Source organism: Arachis ipaensis, chromosome B4, assembly GCF_059453495.1.
Source record: "Arachis ipaensis isolate K30076 ecotype BB chromosome B4, ASM5945349v1, whole genome shotgun sequence".
Classification (NCBI taxonomy): domain Eukaryota; kingdom Viridiplantae; phylum Streptophyta; class Magnoliopsida; order Fabales; family Fabaceae; genus Arachis; species Arachis ipaensis.
The window spans coordinates 5,459,005-5,479,519 of NC_142439.1; the positions used below are offsets into that span (position 1 = coordinate 5,459,005).

The 20,515-nt window shown below is 31.9% G+C and overlaps 4 protein-coding genes across 6 annotated transcripts; 3 read left to right on the plus strand and 1 right to left on the minus strand.

Annotated features, from left to right (window-relative positions):
• Nucleotides 1-4,447: 4,447 nt before the first annotated feature.
• LOC107638578 (uncharacterized) lies at nt 4,448-6,874 on the plus strand. Of its 3 annotated transcripts, none has more exons than XM_021120559.2 (2): nt 4,448-4,658; nt 4,786-6,874. In XM_021120559.2, the coding sequence occupies exon 2, from the start codon at nt 4,884-4,886 to the stop codon at nt 6,732-6,734; it is 1,851 nt and encodes a 616-aa protein (XP_020976218.1). In that variant the 5' UTR covers nt 4,448-4,658; nt 4,786-4,883; the 3' UTR covers nt 6,735-6,874. The 3 variants fall into 3 exon arrangements, with proteins under 3 accessions (XP_020976218.1, XP_020976219.1, XP_088339420.1); XM_021120560.2 differs by having other exon boundaries at nt 4,448-4,654; XM_088483294.1 differs by having other exon boundaries at nt 4,448-4,654; nt 4,866-6,874.
• A 488-nt stretch (nt 6,875-7,362) lies between these two features.
• LOC107638579 (uncharacterized) lies at nt 7,363-11,512 on the plus strand. The gene is made up of 9 exons (XM_016341916.3): nt 7,363-7,945; nt 8,160-8,221; nt 8,740-8,794; nt 9,023-9,121; nt 9,366-9,452; nt 9,694-9,810; nt 10,046-10,138; nt 10,300-10,330; nt 11,007-11,512. Exons 1-9 carry the CDS (start codon nt 7,850-7,852, stop codon nt 11,192-11,194), a joined length of 828 nt encoding a protein of 275 aa, XP_016197402.1. The 5' UTR covers nt 7,363-7,849; the 3' UTR covers nt 11,195-11,512.
• A 3,009-nt stretch (nt 11,513-14,521) lies between these two features.
• On the plus strand, nt 14,522-15,299 carry LOC107637529 (uncharacterized). Its single transcript, XM_016340937.3, has one exon. The coding sequence runs from the start codon at nt 14,628-14,630 to the stop codon at nt 15,108-15,110; it is 483 nt and encodes a 160-aa protein (XP_016196423.1). The 5' UTR covers nt 14,522-14,627; the 3' UTR covers nt 15,111-15,299.
• Nucleotides 15,300-15,968: 669 nt separating this feature from the next.
• On the minus strand, nt 15,969-19,055 carry GB1 (GTP-binding protein 1). Its single transcript, XM_016341917.3, has 7 exons — nt 18,830-19,055; nt 18,108-18,338; nt 17,880-18,020; nt 17,164-17,272; nt 16,973-17,034; nt 16,663-16,766; nt 15,969-16,539 (listed from the first exon to the last, which is right to left on the minus strand). The coding sequence occupies exons 2-7, from the start codon at nt 18,198-18,200 to the stop codon at nt 16,431-16,433; spliced, it is 618 nt and encodes a 205-aa protein (XP_016197403.1). The 5' UTR covers nt 18,201-18,338; nt 18,830-19,055; the 3' UTR covers nt 15,969-16,430.
• Between the last annotated feature and the right edge of the window lie 1,460 nt (nt 19,056-20,515).

Here is a 20,515-nt window from a genome sequence, read left to right on the forward strand (position 1 = left end):
AAAGCATTGTGGCATGGTATAGCTTATATACCACTTGAATGGTTAAGATTTAGTCAAAGAATAATGTTATAATTTGATTAACGTAAAGATGATACAAGTGGTGATTTATAGATGTTTTAACTTGGTTAATCATTTTGTCCAACATGTAACTTGATAAGTTAGCAAAATTGTTAAAGGTGGTGAATGGAATAATTAAACTAGTTAAATTATAATTTTTTATTTGATCAAAATTAAATAAATTGTATTAGTTGTAATTTTTGACTTATTAACGAATCATGCATTAAAAACAAATTATACATAATGATGAAATTAAATTGATATTTATTAACTTGTCATATAATTTTTTAAGTTGATAAGATTAAATTGATATTTATCGATTTTAATAAAAATTGAACAAGTAGTGATTTGTTTATTTTTTATATTATTTATTTATTTATTTATTTATAACAAATTATATAGAATTTAATTTTAATGCATTATTAGTGTAAAATAGTTTTATATGTGCATCCAATTACATAACTCTAAATCAGTAAAAATAATTATCTTTTACATTAACCATATGAACGATTATCTAAAAGAACGAATAATTGCACAACTATGTAAAACGCTTTACATTATCAGTACATCAAAATTAAAACTCAATTATATATAAGTGGTTAAAACCATTGTTAATGTATGGTAAATTTTATATAGAATTAATAAGTAAAAACATGAAAAAAATTAATAAAATTTCTAGTATGTATAATTTCTTTATATGAATTTTTATAATATATAAAAGAATATTATATATTATGAAATTATTTTAAAAAGTTATAATTTTATCATATTATTTTTATTATGATCTAAATTTTTATTTAATTTTATTGTGTTTTTCATTCACAAATTTTAGTTGCGGTGTCGCTAACTCTAGTAGCCTAATAAATGCTAGAATCAAAATTTCAGTTTAGCATAATCCTTTTTAGGACTTTCACTTTTTCCGTCATTGAAAAAATATTCTCAACTCTAGATTAGGCGGTGATTTTGGTGGATTGTGTATTTTTTTTTCTCTTTTTTTCTTTCCTAATGCCTTTCTTTTCTTTGCATAAGTCATTTTGTGTTTTGATTCAATTTATCTTTTATTGCAACATCAATCATTCCATACATCAGAAATAACAAATAAATTATGATTATAATTTTTTATGAGGTACCTTTGATTAGTTGAAAACTTGTTTGTTAATATTTCTTTTGATAGTAGAACATTATGTGTTTGTTATTATGTGCGTTTTGGTTATTTTTCGTTATGAACTTTGATGTTTGAAGTTATTTGTGAACTTCTAATATTAAATTATGAATAATTTTTGGTATAAAATTTTGAATTTTGTTAAGTTAGAAATTATTGAATTTATATGTTCAAAATTATATATAGATTTTTTAATAATTTTATTTAATATTTAATTAAATCGGTCAAACTTCGGTCGAATTCCGGTCGAATCCCGGTCGAACTCCGATTAAATTTCAATCGAACTCTGGTCGAACTAATGAACCATTAAATTGGTAACTTTATTAGTTTATTGATTGGTTCGGTTCTCACAACTTTGTTTTTAATCATACACTTGTCACAAATATGATGTATGACAATTTCGTTGTGTTTTTCATCCACAAATTTTAGTTGTGGTGTCAGGATCTTCACCTTTTCAGTTATTGAAAAAATATTCTCAACTCTAGATTAGGCGGTAGTTTTGGTGATTTGTGTATTTTTTTCTCCTTTTTTCTTTCCTAATGTGTTATGATTATATTTTTAAAAAAGGTCTAAATTTATTTAGAGTCTTTGATAATAAATGATATAGAGACCGATGTTGTTGCCATTTAGAAATAAGTCCATGCTTTTATTACCATAATTGAATAATAAAAAATTCAATAAAATTATTAATTTTACATTGTCAATACATCAAAATTAAAATCCAATTATATATAAGTGGATAAAACAATTGCTAATGTAAGGTAAATTTTATATAGAATTAATAAGTAAAAATATAAAAAAAATTAATAAAATTTCTAATATGTATAATTTCTTTATATGAATTTTTATAATATATAAAAGAATATTATATATTATAAAATTATTTTAAAAAATTATAATTTTATCATATTATTTTTATTCAATTTCATTGTGTTTTTCATCCACAAATTTTAGTTGCGGTGCCGTTAACTTTAGTAGCCTAATAAATGTTAGAATCAAAATTTTAGTTTAACGTAATCCTTTTTAGGACCTTCACTTTTTCAGTTATTGAAAAAATATTCTCAACTCTGGATTAGGCAGTGATTTTGGTAGTTTGTGTATTTTTTTTCTTCTTTTTCTTTTCTAATGTGTTATGATTACATTTTTCAAAGAAATCTAAATTTATTTAGAGTTTTTGATAATAAATGATGTAAAAACTGATGTTGTTAACGTTTATAAATAAGTCCATGCTTTTATTATCATAATTGAATAATAAAAAATTCAACAAAATTATTAATTTTACATTGTCAATACATCAAAATTAAAACTCAATTATATATAAATGGTTAAAACAATTGCTAATGTATGATAAATTTTATATAGAATTAATAAGTAAAAAATATGAAAAAAATTAATAAAATTTTTAATATGTATAATTTTTTTATATGAATTTTTGTAATATATAAAAGAATATTATATATTATGAAATTATTTTAAAAAATGATAATTTTATCATATTATTTTTATTATGATCTAAATTTTTATTTAATTTCATTGTGTTTTTCATCCACAAATTTTAGTTGTGGTGTCGCTAACTCTAATAGCCTAACAAATGCTAGAATCAAAATTTTAGTTTAGCATAATCCTTTTTAGGACCTTCACTTTTTCGGTCATTGAAAAAATATTCTCAACTCTAGATTAGGCAATAGTTTTGCTGGTTTGTGTGTTTTTTCTCCTTTTTTCTTTCCTAATGTGTTATGATTACATTTTTCAAAGAGATCTAAATTTATTTAGAGTTTTTGATAATAAATGATGTGGAGACTGATGTTGTTAACATTTAAAAATAAGTTCATACTTTTATTACCATAATTGAATAATAAAAAATTCAACAAAATTATTAATTTTACATTGTCAATACATCAAAATTAAAACTTAATTATATATGTGGTTAAAACAATTGCTAATGTATAGTAAATTTTATATAGAATTAATAAGTAAAAATATGAAAAAAATTAATAAAATTTTTAATATGTATAATTTTTTTATAAGAATTTTCATAATATATAAAAGAATATTATATATTATGAAATTATTTTAAAAAATTATAATTTTATCATATTATTTTTATTATGATCTAAATTTTTATTCAGTTTCATTGTGTTTTTCATCCACAAATTTTAGTTGTGGTGCCGCTAATTCTAGTAGCCTAACAAATGCTAGAATCAAAATTTTAGTTTACCATAATCCTTTTTAGGACCTTCACTTTTTCAGTCATTGAAAAAATACTCTCAACTTGAGATTAGGCGGTGATTTTGGTAGTTTATGTGTTTTTTTCTCCTTTTTTGTTCCTAATGTGTTATGATTATAATTTTCAAAGAGATCTAAATTTATTTGGAGTCTTTGAAAATAAATGATGTAGGAACTGATATTGTTAACATTTAAAAATAAGTACATGGTTTTATTACCTAATGGTTTTATTTTCTCGTTTGATTTCTTCCTGAAATCTTTTCGATGGTCGAGAGCTCCCCACGGTGGCCCAACAAGTGGAATCATAGCTGATAGTTAACCGATCTGGTGGTTTTAAGGGGTATTCACGGTGAAGTATCGAAAGTTTTTTCGGTAAAAGTGGTCCGGACGGCATGTCCCGCGGTGTTTTACGGCGGTTTGATGGACGAATACTCGTGGTGGAGAAGCTAGAAAGAGGGAGAGTTGATACTTGATGTGGAGACTCATACTTGATGGAAGATTGTTAATATTGCAAGTGTTCGGAGTATATGAAGCTAGTCCTACATCAAAAAAAGAAAGGAAAAATAAAGAATTTATAAGATAACAGACCCATTAATTTGACACCTTAAGATTTAGTTAAAGAATAATGTTATAATTTGATTAACTTAAAGATGATACACGTGGTGATTAAGGTGGTGAATCGGATAATTAAACTAGTTAAATTATAATTTTTTATTTAATCAAAATTTAATAAATTATCTTAACAAAATCTACATGTACACAGTTCCATTTAGTGAGACAAAACTTCATTGTTGTTATTATTAAATTTTTATAATATATAAAAAGCATTATAATTTTTTTATTATTTTAAAAATTATAATTTTATCTTATTATTTTTATTATTATCTAAATTTTTATTCAATTTTATTATATTTTTTATCCACAAATTTTAGTTAGGTAGTCCATTAACTCTAATAGCCTAACAAATGCTAGAATCAAATTTTGAGTTGAGCATAAATCCCTTTTACGACCTTCGCTGTTTCGGTCATTGAAATAATATTCTCGACTCTATATGCACTATGGCCATTGAAAATGAATGCATAACATTGTTGTGAGACTCATACTCATACCATGACTCTGCCATGACTTCTTCTTCTGCATGGATTCACCTCTCTCTCTCTCTGACATGAGTCACGTGACATTGAAAGTTTGAATTTTGAAACCCACCTTGTAAGTGAGTAACACCACTATCTTTTTTTCTTCTCTTTTTCATCGAAGCTTTTTATTTTGTATTTTTTTTTTCTTTTCATCATTCTTGTGAATTCAATTGAAGATACCCTTTTTTGCTCTGATTGTCCAAGTTAACAACTTTACTATATTGGGCATTGGAAAATCCGATTTTGGCTTTGTTGCTACTGTATCGTGGTGTTGGGGTTGGAAGTTTGTAGTTTTTGCTCTAATGGCGGAAAAAGTGGAGAATCATAGTCATAGAACACTGTGGTGGTGCAATCTAATGCTGAATTGGCGGGTTGGTTTGCTCACTGCTTTTGTTTTTGTTGGAATGGTTGTGGTTTGGAGTTTTGATGGCTACACTGTTAGGAACATCATTGAAGCTTGGAGGTACCATCAAGATTCTCTCTCTCTAAGGTCTCATTCCCATGGAAACTCCACTTTTATCCCCCAATTTAGTCTCAATCAAAAGAACCAAACCAATGTTAGCAACTTTGATTCCTATGATAATCATGTTAACATCACACACTCTGTGTCGGTGGAACTAGTTTGTGCTAGGAACTTTAGCTGTGTATCTGAAAAGCTTGATAAAAATGGAAGTTCTGAAACCCCAGTGGTGAACCAAGTTCAATTAGGGCATTATTCAAGTTGGATTTCAAGTGAATTGGAGCCAAATTTGACTTCAAATCTTTTAGCTAGATGGTTAGCTCCTGGAGGGGAACCTTGTAGAGATTCTAAGACGGTGGGGATTTCGGTTCCTGGTTTGGATGGTGGGAAGAATGTGATAGAGCTATCAGCTGGAGATGTGCATGAATTCGTTTTTCGAGCATTGGATGATTCTGGGAAGCCTCGCTGTTTAGGTGGGGATTACTTTGAGACTGATCTTTCAGGGGAATCATGGAAATCTAGGCCTTTGGTGAAGGATTTCAACAATGGTTCTTATACAATTTCACTTCAGGTTCATCCTGATTTCGAAGGGCTATACAATCTCACTATAATTCTGCTTTATAGACACTTTGAAGGTCTGAAATTCACTCCATGGAGATTTGTCTATGACCGCGTGGTTCTCAGAGTTGCAATTAGATTCTACAACAGCAGTTCTCAGTTACCAGAACTAGAGACTTGCAAAGCTTCCGATTTTGATAGGGATGTTTGGTGTGGAAGGTGGACAAGGCTTGGCAAGAATGATGATTGCCAAATCAGTAATGATGGTAGATATAGATGCTTAGCACCAAATTTTCCATGCAAAGCTCCATGGTGTGATGGTTCATTGGGGATTCTAGAGAGCAATGGTTGGGTTTACTCGACACACTGCGCATTCAAGATGTATTCATCCGAGTCTGCTTGGAATTGCATAAAGAATCGGTGGATTTTCTTCTGGGGTGATTCAAATCATGTTGACACGATAAGAAATATGCTCAATTTTGTTCTGGATTTGCCTGAAATACATACTGTCCCTAGAAGATTTGATATGAATTTTTCGAACCCAAAAGATCCATCTCAAAAAGTTAGGATTACAAGCATTTTCAATGGTCACTGGAATGAAACACAGAACTATCTTGGATTGGATTCTCTAAGGGATGAAGGATTTCGAAGATTGGTGAGGAAGTACTTCTCAGAAGACACAATCCCAGACACTCTGATCCTCAACTCTGGCTTGCACGATGGCGTCCACTGGCGTAACATCAGAGCATTTTCTGCTGGTGCAGACTATGCAGCATCATTCTGGGCTGATGTTGTGAACAAAGTGAGCCATCGGGGGCTGGTGCCGCCGAGGCTCTTTTACCGGAGCACAGTGGCAACTGGCGGATATGCAAGATCACTAGCATTCAATCCTAACAAGATGGAGGTGTTCAACGGGGTATTCCTAGAGAAATTGAAAGAAGCAGGCATTGTTACTGGCGTGATTGATAACTTTGATATGACATATCCATGGCATTTTGATAATCGTTGCAACGATGGAGTTCACTATGGAAGGGCTCCTTTGAAGATGAAATGGCGAGATGGTCAAATGGGTCATCTGTATTTTGTAGACCTCGTGTTAGTTCATGTTCTGCTCAATGCAATATGTGCAAGGTAGCCTTAGCATTCTTTCTTGTTAATACATTTGTAACTTGTAACCATGATTGTTTGTATTGTATATTCCTCAAAACAGTTTTTACTATTGATTGATGATGATAAACAAGTATATCAAAGTTTAAAGAATATATTTGCTATGCTTCATTATTTCTTGCAAGCCATCTCCATGTGTAGAGTGTAGTGGATGGTCACTTAGATTGGATAATAAGATATCATGCTGATGTGAAACTAAGTTTCATAAGTAAGGGGAGGGAATTCCAGCTTCGGTATTACTATTAAAACTACTTTATTTATTTGTTATACCACCTTCTATTAATTACTAAAACTCATTTTGCAGTTTGCACCATTACTTTATCCAAAAAAAAAAAATATTTAAATATGAGAAATATTAGAAAACGATTAAAATTTAATATTTTTAACGTTTAAAAAATACGATAAATTCTAAAAATTTTTTAGTATTTTTCTTTGAGAAATGTTAAGGGCAGCAATTTTTATGATTTGTAACCATTAAATAATTATTAATAATAATTTTAATGATATAAAATTAATGTGAGATTTCATTCAATAATTCACTTTTTTTTATTAATTACATGCCAGAATTTAATAAAGTTACTTTCTCTTTCAATTTTGAGGAAGTAAGGAGTTGCTTATTTCGCACATAAAGGGCAGAGGTATTGTCGGTACACGTAGGGACGTAGAAGAATGCCCGAATAAGCAAACAGAATGGACCGAAATTACAAAACTAACCCCGAAGCACCAACCGAAGTTCTCTTGTGCGTCTCTTCTTGGCTTCTATCTGTGAGTGATTAACAGTTACAGAGACGCAAAAGAGGGAAAAACACAATAATAGACTCAAGACCTAAAACCACGCTATTCGTTTTTACCATTGCTGGATTAAATAAAAATAAAAAATAAAAAAAATTGTTGGATTTTTAGGCCTAGTGCTAAAAAAAAAGAAGGAAAGAAAAAAATTGGGGGAAATATAGGGTTCCAAATCTGGCAAACCTTGTGGGATTGAGGGCTCGCTCTTCGTTGAAGCAAGATTGGTCGGATCTCAACGACGACGACGACCAGTGCAGCAGCAGCAGCAGGCGTTGGCGTCGCAGGCTCTTCAACATGGCCTTCTCATGGCCCGCCGCCCTCCGTATCTCCCTCTTCCTCCTCCTCATCGCCGCCGTTGTCACCGCCTGCTTCACTCTCCCCATCGAAAAGGTATTCATCCAATCTTTATTTCTTCATTTCCATTTCCGTCTTTTGATTAACGCGCTTTTATCTCTGGATATTCGACTAGCATTTCTGAAATGTGAAATGTTGAGCTAGCGTTGTTTGTGGCTGGATTGCCTTTGGATTTACGTTGGTGGAAAATTAAGAAAATAATCTGTTTCTGGATTTATTCTGAATCTTTTCACGGTTTTGTGATCTGCAGATGATGAAGGACTTTTTGCTATGGGTTGAGCGTGATCTTGGGCCCTGGGGACCTGTTGTACTGTAAGTAGATTTAATTTATGATCCCTAAAACTTGTGTATGCGTATGTATTTGTGTTTGTTTGTTTGGACTTTGATATGTAATAGCATCATAACTGTGAAAGTTGTTTCAATTGGTGTCAAAAGATTAAGGGTAAAACTGAAATTTATTTTAAACATTAGCGATAAAATTGAATCAAATTAAGCTTTAGGAGAATGATTAAGCTAACTAGGTGTAGTATGACTTGTATCTTCCTTTTATTTTGTGAGTATGACCATTTGATCTTTCAAGATAAGGTCATATAGTCATATACACCTAAGCTATTCTTCATTTCCCTTTGAACAACCAATGAAGGTCGGAATGGGTGAACTGGAGCGCAAGTGTAATTGAACTGTAACTTGTTTCCAGAGGAGATTGTTCACAGCCCTAGCATTCATAGTCATTTAAATATTTTGTCTAAACTATGTGTCTCCAGAAAAACAACATATACAATATAATGTTGGCCTATTTTTAAACTCGTTGTTTATTTGGTATTTTTCAGGGCTGTTGCTTACATTCCTTTGACAGTCTTGGCAGTTCCAGCTTCAGTGCTCACTGTAAGAGCCTTTGACATACTGTCATTTCCTACAGAACTTTTAAAAGTTGGCTGTGTTTATGCAATTTGTTTCCTTTTTCGATGAGGACTTGAATTTGTCAATTCTTATTTCAATTAGACGTGATTTTATTAGGTGTCTACTGACTTTTAGTATGCGGTGCATGGCCCCCATTTATTTATTTCTTTTCATTCTTTAATTAAGTTGCTTTATTTGATGTTTCATTTTCAGCTTGGCGGTGGATATCTTTTTGGGCTTCCAATAGGCTTTATTGCTGACTCTATCGGTGCAACTGTGGGTGCAGGAGCTGCATTCCTTCTTGGTAGAACAGTAAGTTTTTTAACTAACATGTTGATAAGCAGTTGCCAAAAAAAGAAATTTTGGTCCACTACTTGCTGTTGTTTAGTTTATTGAAATTAGTTTATTGCAATATCCACTGTTTCTCTTGCTCTTCTTCATATATGACTCTGGCAATCCCCTCATCTTTCTAATTGAGCTGCATTTTAGTCCATGTGTTTTCTCACTGCATAGTTTTTATCTTTCATTTATATATCTTTGTCATGGATTTATACAGATTGGGAGATCATTTGTTGTTTCTAAGTTGAAGGATTATCCACAGTTCAGATCAGTGGCAATTGCAATTCAGAGATCTGGCTTTAAGGTTTGTAGGTTTTATATATAATATAATAGTGTTTTGAAATTTTCAAGTCTTTTGGTGTTTAACATATGATGATCCTTTTGTTTTCCCCATTTATCTTGTCTGTAAAATTCATTTCATCACATTTTATAGTCATTGCTCAAGATGACCATTGCTGTTTGTTTTAGTGACTAGGCATTCCTTTCTGTTATTTGTTCTCAACTGATTTATTTTCATTTTTTTTTTTTAATTATCTGTCTTACAGATTGTATTGCTACTTAGGCTTGTTCCTTTGCTGCCATTTAATATGCTGAATTATCTCCTGTCGGTGACTCCTGTTTCATTAGGGGAGTACATGCTGGCTTCCTGGCTAGGAATGATGGTATTTTCTTTGCTCTTTATTATCTACTATATTGAGGCGTTAATTTAATAATGCATTTCTGTTAAGTGATATAAAATGTGTACTCCACATAATTCAAACAACTAATGAATTAAAAAATGCGATTAGTATATCCATTCAAAGTTAATTAACTTTTCATTTACCTCAAAAGTAAAAGTCTGTTTTCTAAAGCAAATCAAGGTTGAGGCGTTAATGCCTAATATTTTTACTGTTGCAGCCAATAACACTGGCACTAGTCTATGTTGGAACAACTTTGAAAGATCTTTCTGACGTGACACACGGATGGGGTGAATTCTCCAAGACCCGTTGGGTAAGATATACTATCCTGTCGTTCTTTATGATCCTGTATCTTTATTGGTGAACATCTGAGATACCTTGGAAGTTGGCATGTTTACATTCTTGACTGGATCATTTAGGTGTGCTTTGTCTCATCATGCATATAACACGTGTCTCTTTCTCTCATGAATGCAGGCTTTTATCATTTGTGGCCTCCTGATATCCGGTAAGTTGCTTTCCCTCTAGTGATGCATTTATCTTGAACACTATCTTGGGTCATAATGACAGATATGTCCCTAGTTTGTTTTTCTAATAATATATAGATTATGAAAGTCTCGGATAAATATAGAATATATTATGGGAGGTTTCTTCTCCTCCCTTTTCTTGTTTTTGTTTTTGTTAAAAACAGAGAGTACCGATTGCATGGGGCTGCTCAAATGCACAGTGCAACTTCTGTTGCAATGTGACTTTCATAATTTCATTAGCCTGGGTGAATGTGACACGCACCACACCATTGTACATGCTATGTTTATATGCAACATCAACAACAGGACAAAACTCAATTTTTTTTTTAAAAAAAAATCATAAAACTCCCCAGCATTCGGGGCAAATAGTATTCTGCAGCATTTAAACGTTAGCTGAAACAAGATATCAGAACCTCTGGTATTTTGGAGTATTGGGAGATCATGTTCTTAATTTGTTCCTCTTTTGCTCCTCTTCTCTTTGATTGGGAAGGCTGGTGAGCTTTCTGTCTCTCACAGCTGCCCAGCGGTTGCCATTGCTTGCAGATGCTTGGATATTACAAGCATTTTCATTTGAAAAGTTGTATCAAATAAGACTAGGATTCCAATTTTTTATCTGATCAAGCAAGACTGAGCTTTGTTAATTTTGGTTCTGTGCAGTGGTTCTGATGATATGTGTTACTAGAGTTGCCAAGGCTGCTTTAGACAAAGCCTTAGCCGAAAATGAAGAGATTGATGGCATCGCAGCCTCGCCGGTATTACCAGTTGTAGCTGAACCATCCACAGATCTCAACCAACCTCTGATAATTAAGGTAGAAGATTCTGCAGAAGACGACCATGAAAAGTAAAATCTCTTTTTGTGTAAATTCTTTTTGTCCACCCAACCTCCTAGAAGCTGTGTTCATTTTTTTTTTTAAAAAAAATCCAATGCTGAAGCAGGAGATTCCTGCTCCTATTTATTTGTTTTGTACAGTCCCAACATTAGAAATATAGTTTGACAAAAATTGGTAATCCTTACAATCAAGATGATGAGATCATTGACTGATTATCTTTTTGTCTAACAGCAGCAGCTAGGCTCATCCCATGATAGAATATTATTTTGTAACTTCCCACAATATATTGTGGCTCTATATTGATGTTTCTATTCTCTTGCTTTTCAGCATAAATCTCTACCTTTTTAAAATCCTGATCATATGTATTTCATTGAAATCTTTGACTGCTGAAAATTAGAAGCTAAGGGTATGGAACTTTATTTTTACCCTCCAATCAAATATACCCAAGTATTCCCGTGGTTTGGGATAAAAATTGAGTGAAAAATAATACATAAAAGTTCTCACCGTATTTTATTTTGACGAAAACATTCCTAAGATTTATCGAGACATAGCAACCATATATTAGCTTCTATGATGCACGGATAACACGGGATATGCTGACACGCGAATTTTAAGACATAGGATACGCCGACACGCGAATTTTAAATTCTTATAAGATACGGGACACGCGTACATATAAAATATAAAGTAGTTTTTAAATAATTGTAATGACATTTTGATTTTTTATTGATATTAAAATATAAATTAATTTTTTAATTATTTTTAATATCTTATTTTAATTATATCAAGTATTTAAAATATTTTTTATTTTAATAAATAGTAATATATACTATATCTAAATTTATTTTAAGAATATATGTTAAGAATAAGACTGGACACGCTGACACGTGTTGGTATTTAAGTGTGTTCAAAGTCCAAACGTGTCCGGAAAAGAATTTTTTACTTTTTATTAAGACACGGTTGGATATAACAAATACGCGTGTCGGACGAGTGTCGCTAAGTGTCGTATCCGAAAAGTATCCGACACGTGAATACCATAACTTAGCAAAGTGTCCGTGCTTCTGCTTCATAGATTAGCTTAAATTATGTTCATGAGGTTAAATAGTATGCATAGTACTCTTGATTTAATGTGACACCAACTTTTTTGGAAGGTAGGTAACATTATATTTAGATTATGTTGATACGATATTCTTATATCTCGCATAGAGAGGTGAACGTAAAATATCAAATTAAAGAATGTATGTAATATTTGTTAATTTCAGGGAAAGTCAATATAATTTATCATTTTTTTTATCCTTGTCTTTGGCTACAATTTGGCAGATCTTCGAATTTATTGGAAAATGGCCAATCCTATCCTCAGAAACCTTAGTGTTTCTTTGTCACCATCGATATTACACAAATCGTGAAATAGTTGGCTAGTTGTGTAAGCAGTATTGACTTATGAATGCGAATAATGAACCGTTCTGTGTTCAAATTTACATTAAAGAATTTTTAACATTTATTCGTATATTCGAAAATTCGTATAGTAAATTACTGTGTAGCAGTAGCACCTCAAACTCTCAAAGTAAGGGGAAAATCTAGTGTTCTGTACTTCTGTTGATTCACATGCTGATCTGTAAGTTTTGCACAGTTGCCACTATTTATAACCAATGTCAAGTGATAAGCTCAATTCTTTGTTTAAATAAGTAAGGAGATTTTGAATCTTATTTATATATGTAGTAATAATTCATTGATCATATTTTAAATAACTTAAAAAATAAAATAAAAACTGCGCATTTATTTCATAAAAAAAAATAAATAGAAGAATTTCAACTGTACCAAGTATTGTTTTAATAATTTTAATCGTTAATTTAAATTATAAAAAAATATATATTAATTAAAATTAGCATTAAAAATTACTAAAACATCGATGTTGAAAACTTACCTAAACAAATTACCTAACTTTTTTTTCTTTTCACAAGGTTAACACATTGATGGGAAGTTGTCCCAATCATTCACTTTCTTATATTTTGTGCATCCGTAGCTGTATTAATTTGAAAGAAGCGTCCACATCAAAATAAATAAATAAATGGAAGAAACGCATAAAGTGAGTGTATAACTTTATCTATGATTGCTTATTATCTAGGATTATGTCCTGAAAAAGTTTGTCGTCGTTTAAGAGAGGGAAGAAAGGAATCACAAGATGCACATATATATGAACCAAATACACAACTAACTTAAGTGAAGACCAATGTGTGTGTGTCTAAATATATATATGGTTTTTCTTCAAGTGCCCCTGCTGGACATTTTTGTTAATAGTAGTGTAAATTTTGAAAAAGAATCATTTTATTATTATATTGAATAAAAAAAACCAAGTGTAATTTGTTTAACCAAGTTTAATATATATGATTATGGGTCAAAAAAATAAATCAGGAATCACAAGCAACGCATAAGGTGAAAACTACCATAGCAAAAGATGAAGAATTGCAACATTATCCTTCACATGTGAAGGAAATATTCTATAAGTGGATCTCAGGATAATTTTCTAAGAAGGAGAGAGGTAGGTCACAACAAAAAATCTATAGTTGTCATTGATGACAAAAAGATCTGTCCCTTGATATGGAATATTTCCACTGAATTGTGAACATCATAATATGATGAGATTATTATTGCCAACTTGCACTGCCATGCATGTCATATTTAAGTTAATTCAAGTATCATAACTTTGTACTTTCCTCTGTTTCCATGCTTAATGATTCACATTATATATATATACACTATTTTTCATGGTTATCTCATAGAGCATTAAAAAGAGGAAACAAACCATGATTATGTTTAGACACAATAAATATAAAATATTAACTTTTAATATAAAATTTTAGTTCAATAGGTTAATACCTACCATAGGAATGAAATTTTTATTGGAGGAGAATTTTTCATTGAGAACTGGTTTAAAGAAAGTAACACTAAGAATGAAAGTTGAGGCACCATCATATGCTGCATCATCATGAATATGTGGATTGCCTTGTATAGTTGCCAATAGCGTGTTTTTGTTTTTTCTCCTATTCAAAAAAGAATAAAAAAAAGAAATAATTTGATTCTGGAAATTTTATACATTTTTGTCAGTGCAAGAAAACTTACCCACTGTCTTGTGTTGAATTTGGTGCGTTTAAGGGGACCCTACCATTTTCTTGATGGAAGGGATAAACATTATTCTATATCAATAGTCTTTTATCTTTGATATTTTATGATCTTAGCCGCTTAAAACGCTTACAAGCATCTTGATTGAGCCACAAGCAAGAGTTTAAAGATCCTTGATACTTGGTACATTGACAAAAGTAATTAACAATAGAAGTAAAGAAACTCACTTTATTACAAGGGCATGTTTTTATGTTGTTATATAAATAACTGAATCTTCTATAGTTCTGTCACAAAAACATAGTAACATAACACTACCTAGAAACTTAAGATGACCAAGAAGGACTTAGTGTCCTTCATGGGGAAAGTGAGAGGTTTCAGCCTTCGATCTCTCGGTGGTTGCTTCGATAGCTGCTGCGACCGGACTCAAGGCTATGGATTAGGGACAAGGATATGGAATTTAAGTGACCGGCCGGTGGAGCTGCAAATAAGGGTGGGATCAATATTGAAGAAGGTTCATACTTTGAAGCCGGGTTCATCAAAGAGGGTGGAAAGTAAGCGAATATATAAGGCTTATATGCCGGGTAAGAGTGGCGGCAATGGAGGTGGATTGAAGAGCTTGCTCTATTACTATGATGAAACTTCCCACCCTTATATTTGGATTCATGACATAGGTGGTGATTCCATGAGGATGGTTAAGCAGCAGTATATTAGCCTTGAGGATTTGAGAGAATCTTCTGAGATCAGAGTCTTCAGGGATCAGCAAAAGGGTTTCATATCGGTTCGAAAGCAAAACCGGCCAGATTTCTGCTGAATTTTCATTGTAACTCTTCTTGTTTGTGTTTACAAGAGTTGAGTATGTTGTGTAAGAAATTGGCATTTTAACTTCTTGCTCTTTAAGTTTCCTTTTGTTGTGTGTTATTGATTGGCAAATGGCAATAATTGATGATCATGTGTTTTAGCTAGTGTTACTCAACATGAATGAGAATTTGCATTCAAGTGATGTTTGTGTTATGATACCCGGTCATTTGGGATGATATACAAAGAAATCAGACAATGAATCATAGCTAAAAACTAAGGATTTACTATGCTAATGTTTTGGGCTAGTACTAAGACATTTCTGCTTACTATCATAATATAAAAACATTTGTAGGCCCTTTTATCTTTATTTTTCGGAAATTATAGTGACACTTGCTTTCTTCTTGAAAGAAAAATTTTTAACTGTACAAAAACAAATGCAAAGACACCGGTTATATCTAGTATTACATAGAAACCTTATCAGTATAGTTGAACAAGGAGGCCTGAAATGAATATTTGAATATTATTTGACTACAAAATAACCAAGCTTATTTTGCTCCAACTTAAAGGTTTAGTACAGGGTTTTAATCGTTAATTTCGGCATACCAAAATTAAGAAGTAAATAACAATGACACGCTCACTGGTGGATAGTTCAGGTGACATTCAGGTACATAAGAATCTAAATAAAAAGCAAAGATTATTAACATTATATTACCAAATTTCAAAGCCTATAGACTCTGTAATCACTAGACTATAATCAATGACAGTTCATTAAATTGTTCCTGCCAACTTGATATACAAGGAGCAAAGTTACCCACCTCTGCATGTAAGAGTCAAACTCTGGCAGAAAAATGATAAAATGTACAGAACTGTAAAAGGCAAAAATAATGGACAGACCATACATTATCTTCAATACAAATTTAATTTGTTTATGGAAAGTCATTCATCAATTGATCTGAATGGCAGTGCAGTGCCTATACAATGCTACAGAGAAAAGTAAATTAAATTCAATCAAATAAGTAGCACAGAATCTAGGGTTGACAAAACGATGCACTGTGGCAGAAGCAGAAAACCCTCCAGCTCAGCACCTGACAGATTGATCCTTGGGGCATGTCTGAAGGAAACTTGCTCTATGAAATAATGGAGGCTGAGCCTCTCATATGAAACTGTTTGTATTACATGTTAACAAGACATAATTTTTCAAGGCTCAGTTTAATTCCAAATTGTTCTTTTCCCTTCCTTTTCCTAAATGAATTTCAATCCTGTATACTCCAGTTTGGATTTACATATCTATAAAGTAACAGAAAAACAGCTTTGGCTCAATTGTAAGACCTTTTTAGGCAGGACCCTGACCCATTGCACCTGCCCGCGCTCTCAACATTTCGGTCCTCTTACTCTTCTCCATCACTTCAACCAACCATTCTGCACTTTCCCTAATTCCAATCCTGCATCATTTCAAAAGTACCTCAGATATCTGTCTTCGGTAAAAATTTGAAATGATAATTGATTATCATTCGTTGTGGATTAACTTTGGAAAGTTGATACGATCATACAACTGCCCAACTTACCCATCATAGGCTGACACAGCTTCAAACATGTGAACTCTTTCTTCCAGCTTCTTTAAATCTAGACAACGTGCAAGTTCGTCGGCTGATACTGCTTGCGGAAGATCCTGCAATCACAAGAATGTTAAGAAAGTGGCTACTATCATTCTGCCAATTTCCCAGATGGGCATAACTAGTACCTTGAGGTTGAAGGAAATTAAATGAGACATTCAACATGTACAACATAAATAAGCATTAGAACTACAATATTCCTTAAAATATTAGTCATTCTATAAGGTTTATAAATGATTAAGAGGGAGCGATAGATATACACCTGTTTGTTAGCTAATATCAAAAGAGGGGCTCCCTGTAGATCCTCGTGCCGAAGCACCTTCTCTGGTAAATAAGCCATTTAATAAGTTATTGCATCACTGGTTTTGTTTCACAATTACATACTTAGTATTATTTCAATACCAAGCCAATGCCTTGTAGAACTATTAAGTACTAAGACCAAGTCAAACTAACCAAGTGCAGACTTAGCATCTTCAAATTTTGAGGGACAGGCAGCATCTACAACAAAGACCACAGCATGCGCCTCTTCATAATATTTCTCCCAGATTGAGCGAAGACCAGGCTAACAGGAGGAACTTGCATCAGTACCTTAAAATATATATCCTCCTTCCCATCCCCCATCAACAAGATAATTTCTTTTCAAAAGAAAAACATGAATACGGGAAGAAACACAAGATAAAGCGAGTGCATTGCAAGCTTTGCATCAAGTAATACCTACTCTTCCTACCAGGCTTACTACTAAAATTGAAGAAATGAATTAGTTGTTTATGCTTACGGGATCAAATTTCTCAATTCTAAAATCTCCTTCAGCCTTGCCAAATTTAACAAATAAAATCAAGTTTCGGATATGCAAAAGGTCATGCTGATTGTCCAAATCACTAGTTCTAGTGACAGTTCAAATATACAGTGAGTAAATAATTTAGAGAAGTCTAAACCATCTAGTAGAAACAACTTACTCATAGAAAGTTCTGAAAAGTAAAGCATTTTCTTGTTCTTCCATTAATCATACTTAGTTGTTTCAGGGAGACTAAGAAACTTACATGTCAGGAACTATGTAGATGATTATTAGTTTAGACATTAAACTTGTAGAATAAGAGAATTTTAACAAGCAGCTCAAAATGGAACCAAACAAATTAATAATCATTCATCCTTCTAACATATGCCCATACCTGACCTCCCAAGTCCCAGAACACAAGTTTCCTATTTGCAACTTCAATACGACCGATATTCAACCCCACAGTTGGAACGATTCGATCAGGAGGAAGGCTTTCTATGTTTGAGTACACTGACTTCATCCTCTCCAGCAAAGTCTGTAAAGTTAATGTATTCAGCAACTCAACGAAACATAACAAAGTTCAACAATTTTGTAAAAATATGGCATTCAAAATATGCATTACTGTTTTCCCAGCCTTGTCAATCCCCAGAATGAGTACGTGAAGCTCCATCTTACTGAACAGATACTTCCAAAGACCATAAAACAGTGAAAACATCGTTGCAGCTCACTTTAATACACTTCCCTTCCCAATCTTCAGAAACAGAAGAATCTGAAGCTCATGCTATTTCACTTGATAGCTTATGTGTTCACAACAAGTTCACAATTCCGAAAGCGAGAACAGCACTCAGACTTTCTGTACAAGCAGCGTGGTAACTTGTAAGCTACCTTGAACCAAACTCACTTCAACTAAAATACAAATACGCCCTTTCTAATTTAACAGTTGTATCAGAAATTTTCAATATTCAATTTGGCAATGCACAAATCTAATTGAACAACATTACCAGACACAAAAAGATAAATTAGAAGGTAATTTTTTTTTCCTTCTGTCTAACATTGCTATATCAAATTTCACGGAGACGAATGAAGCTCTTTCAGATATCAGTGTCAGTTCAATCATATACCTAGTTATTCCTACGTGCATGATACAAATATTGAAATGCACAAATTTCTGTAAAATTCTCCGTTGAAAAATAGAAGATGCGAATCATTGAGGGTTCTATCATGAACCAATTGGAGCTACTGCAAGATGATTCCTCAGAGTCAATTTAGTTGCAACAGATCCGGGAATTAAGGAAAGGAGGGCAAAATAAGATGGAAGAGAAGAGAGGTGTTGAATGGATTTACCAGCGGCGGCGACGGGAAAGAACGGCGGAGGACGGCGATTGAAGAGAGATCCGATGGCGATGATGAAAGTGAGAATTGGATCAGAGGGATTTCTTCGTTTCCTGAGACCCAGATGCAGAGAGCTCTGTTTGTTTTTTCGTTTATCGTAACAAGAACCCAGCAACAGTTACGAAAATTATTTTTGTTATGGATGTTTTTTTTTTCCTTTGGGTTTTCTAGTATATTTGGATTAAAGCATGAGGATTTATATCAAATTAATTTTATAAATTTGATTTTAATTAAAAATAAATTAGTGAAAACGTATTTAGATTTGTCAATTTTATATTAAATAGAATTGTTTCAATAAAATAATGTATATGGTTTCTATAATTAAAAATATTGTATATTATTAAAAAATATTATATATACTATTGATTATTTGTATGTCTTAAATGTATGCTGAGAGGAGTAAAAAGATAAATACTTAAAATATATACATATAACATACCTAAAGTGTACCAAAGAAAAAATAGTATAACCTTACAACTATAATGTCCTTGTCATAATATATATATATATATTTTTTGAAGAACTCTTTGTTATATTGGGTTTTGAACACACAAAAAATTATCCTAGGGGCTTCTCTTTGATCTTTACTAAGGTTCAAATTGTCACATTTAGATAGTGTTTGGTTGAGAGACAGAAATAGAAAGACTGAGACTGAGAGGCAGAAACTAAAAAATAGATATTGAAATAAATATCAGTATTCTGTTTGATGTAAAATAAGAGACAGAAATTGAAACAAAAATAAAATTCTAATTTAATTTGCATAAAGAATAAAATTAAAATTAATTAATTGAAATGAGAATATTTAAGTATAAAATGTTATTAAAGTTTCAGTCTCCATCTCTAAAAATTCTAAATCTGTGTCCCTATTTTTTAGAGGTACTGAAATACTGAAGACAAAAATAAAAATTTTAGTACCTGAACCAACAAATATGATACTAAATCTCAGTCTCTCAATCTCTATTTCAGTATTTCAAAACAAACACTACCTTGGGAGCATTCACCTTCTCTCTAATTCAACCATCATCATTCATCACCACTTTGGATTCTCCCATCACAATCTCTTCCCTATTTCTCCTCTTCTAGCACTGTAATACTGTATTTGTTGTTTCTTATACTTAGACTTTTTTATAAATAAAGTTCAATAATCTTTCTTAATAATATAATAATAATAGCACTTTTGTCTTGAGAATTTGCGTTAGAGTGTATAAAGAGTAACTAATTACGGTGAATATTAGTATTTTCAAAATTACTAAATTATGGAAAACTAAACTATAAGACTATTATTTGTTTGATTGATCTTGCATTGGATCTAGCATACTTTTTTTTTTTTAAACGTAGCTTATGTAGACTACAGAGGATTGGAACAATCATAAATAAACTGTACTAATAACTTGGTAGAAAAGCAAACTGAACCTAGCTAATTAAAGTGGAATCTAACTATACACGTTAATAAGCATAGTAATTAATGAATAAAACTTAAATTTCGTCCTTCACGTTCATCGTCAGCAAGACTACAACTATATATATATATATATATATATGACAATTTCCATGGTAACAAGGAAACCTTTGATGCTTTCTATGTCTGTGATTTCAGTTCAGGATGGAATTTCTTCCTTTCTTTTCGGGTGGATTCAT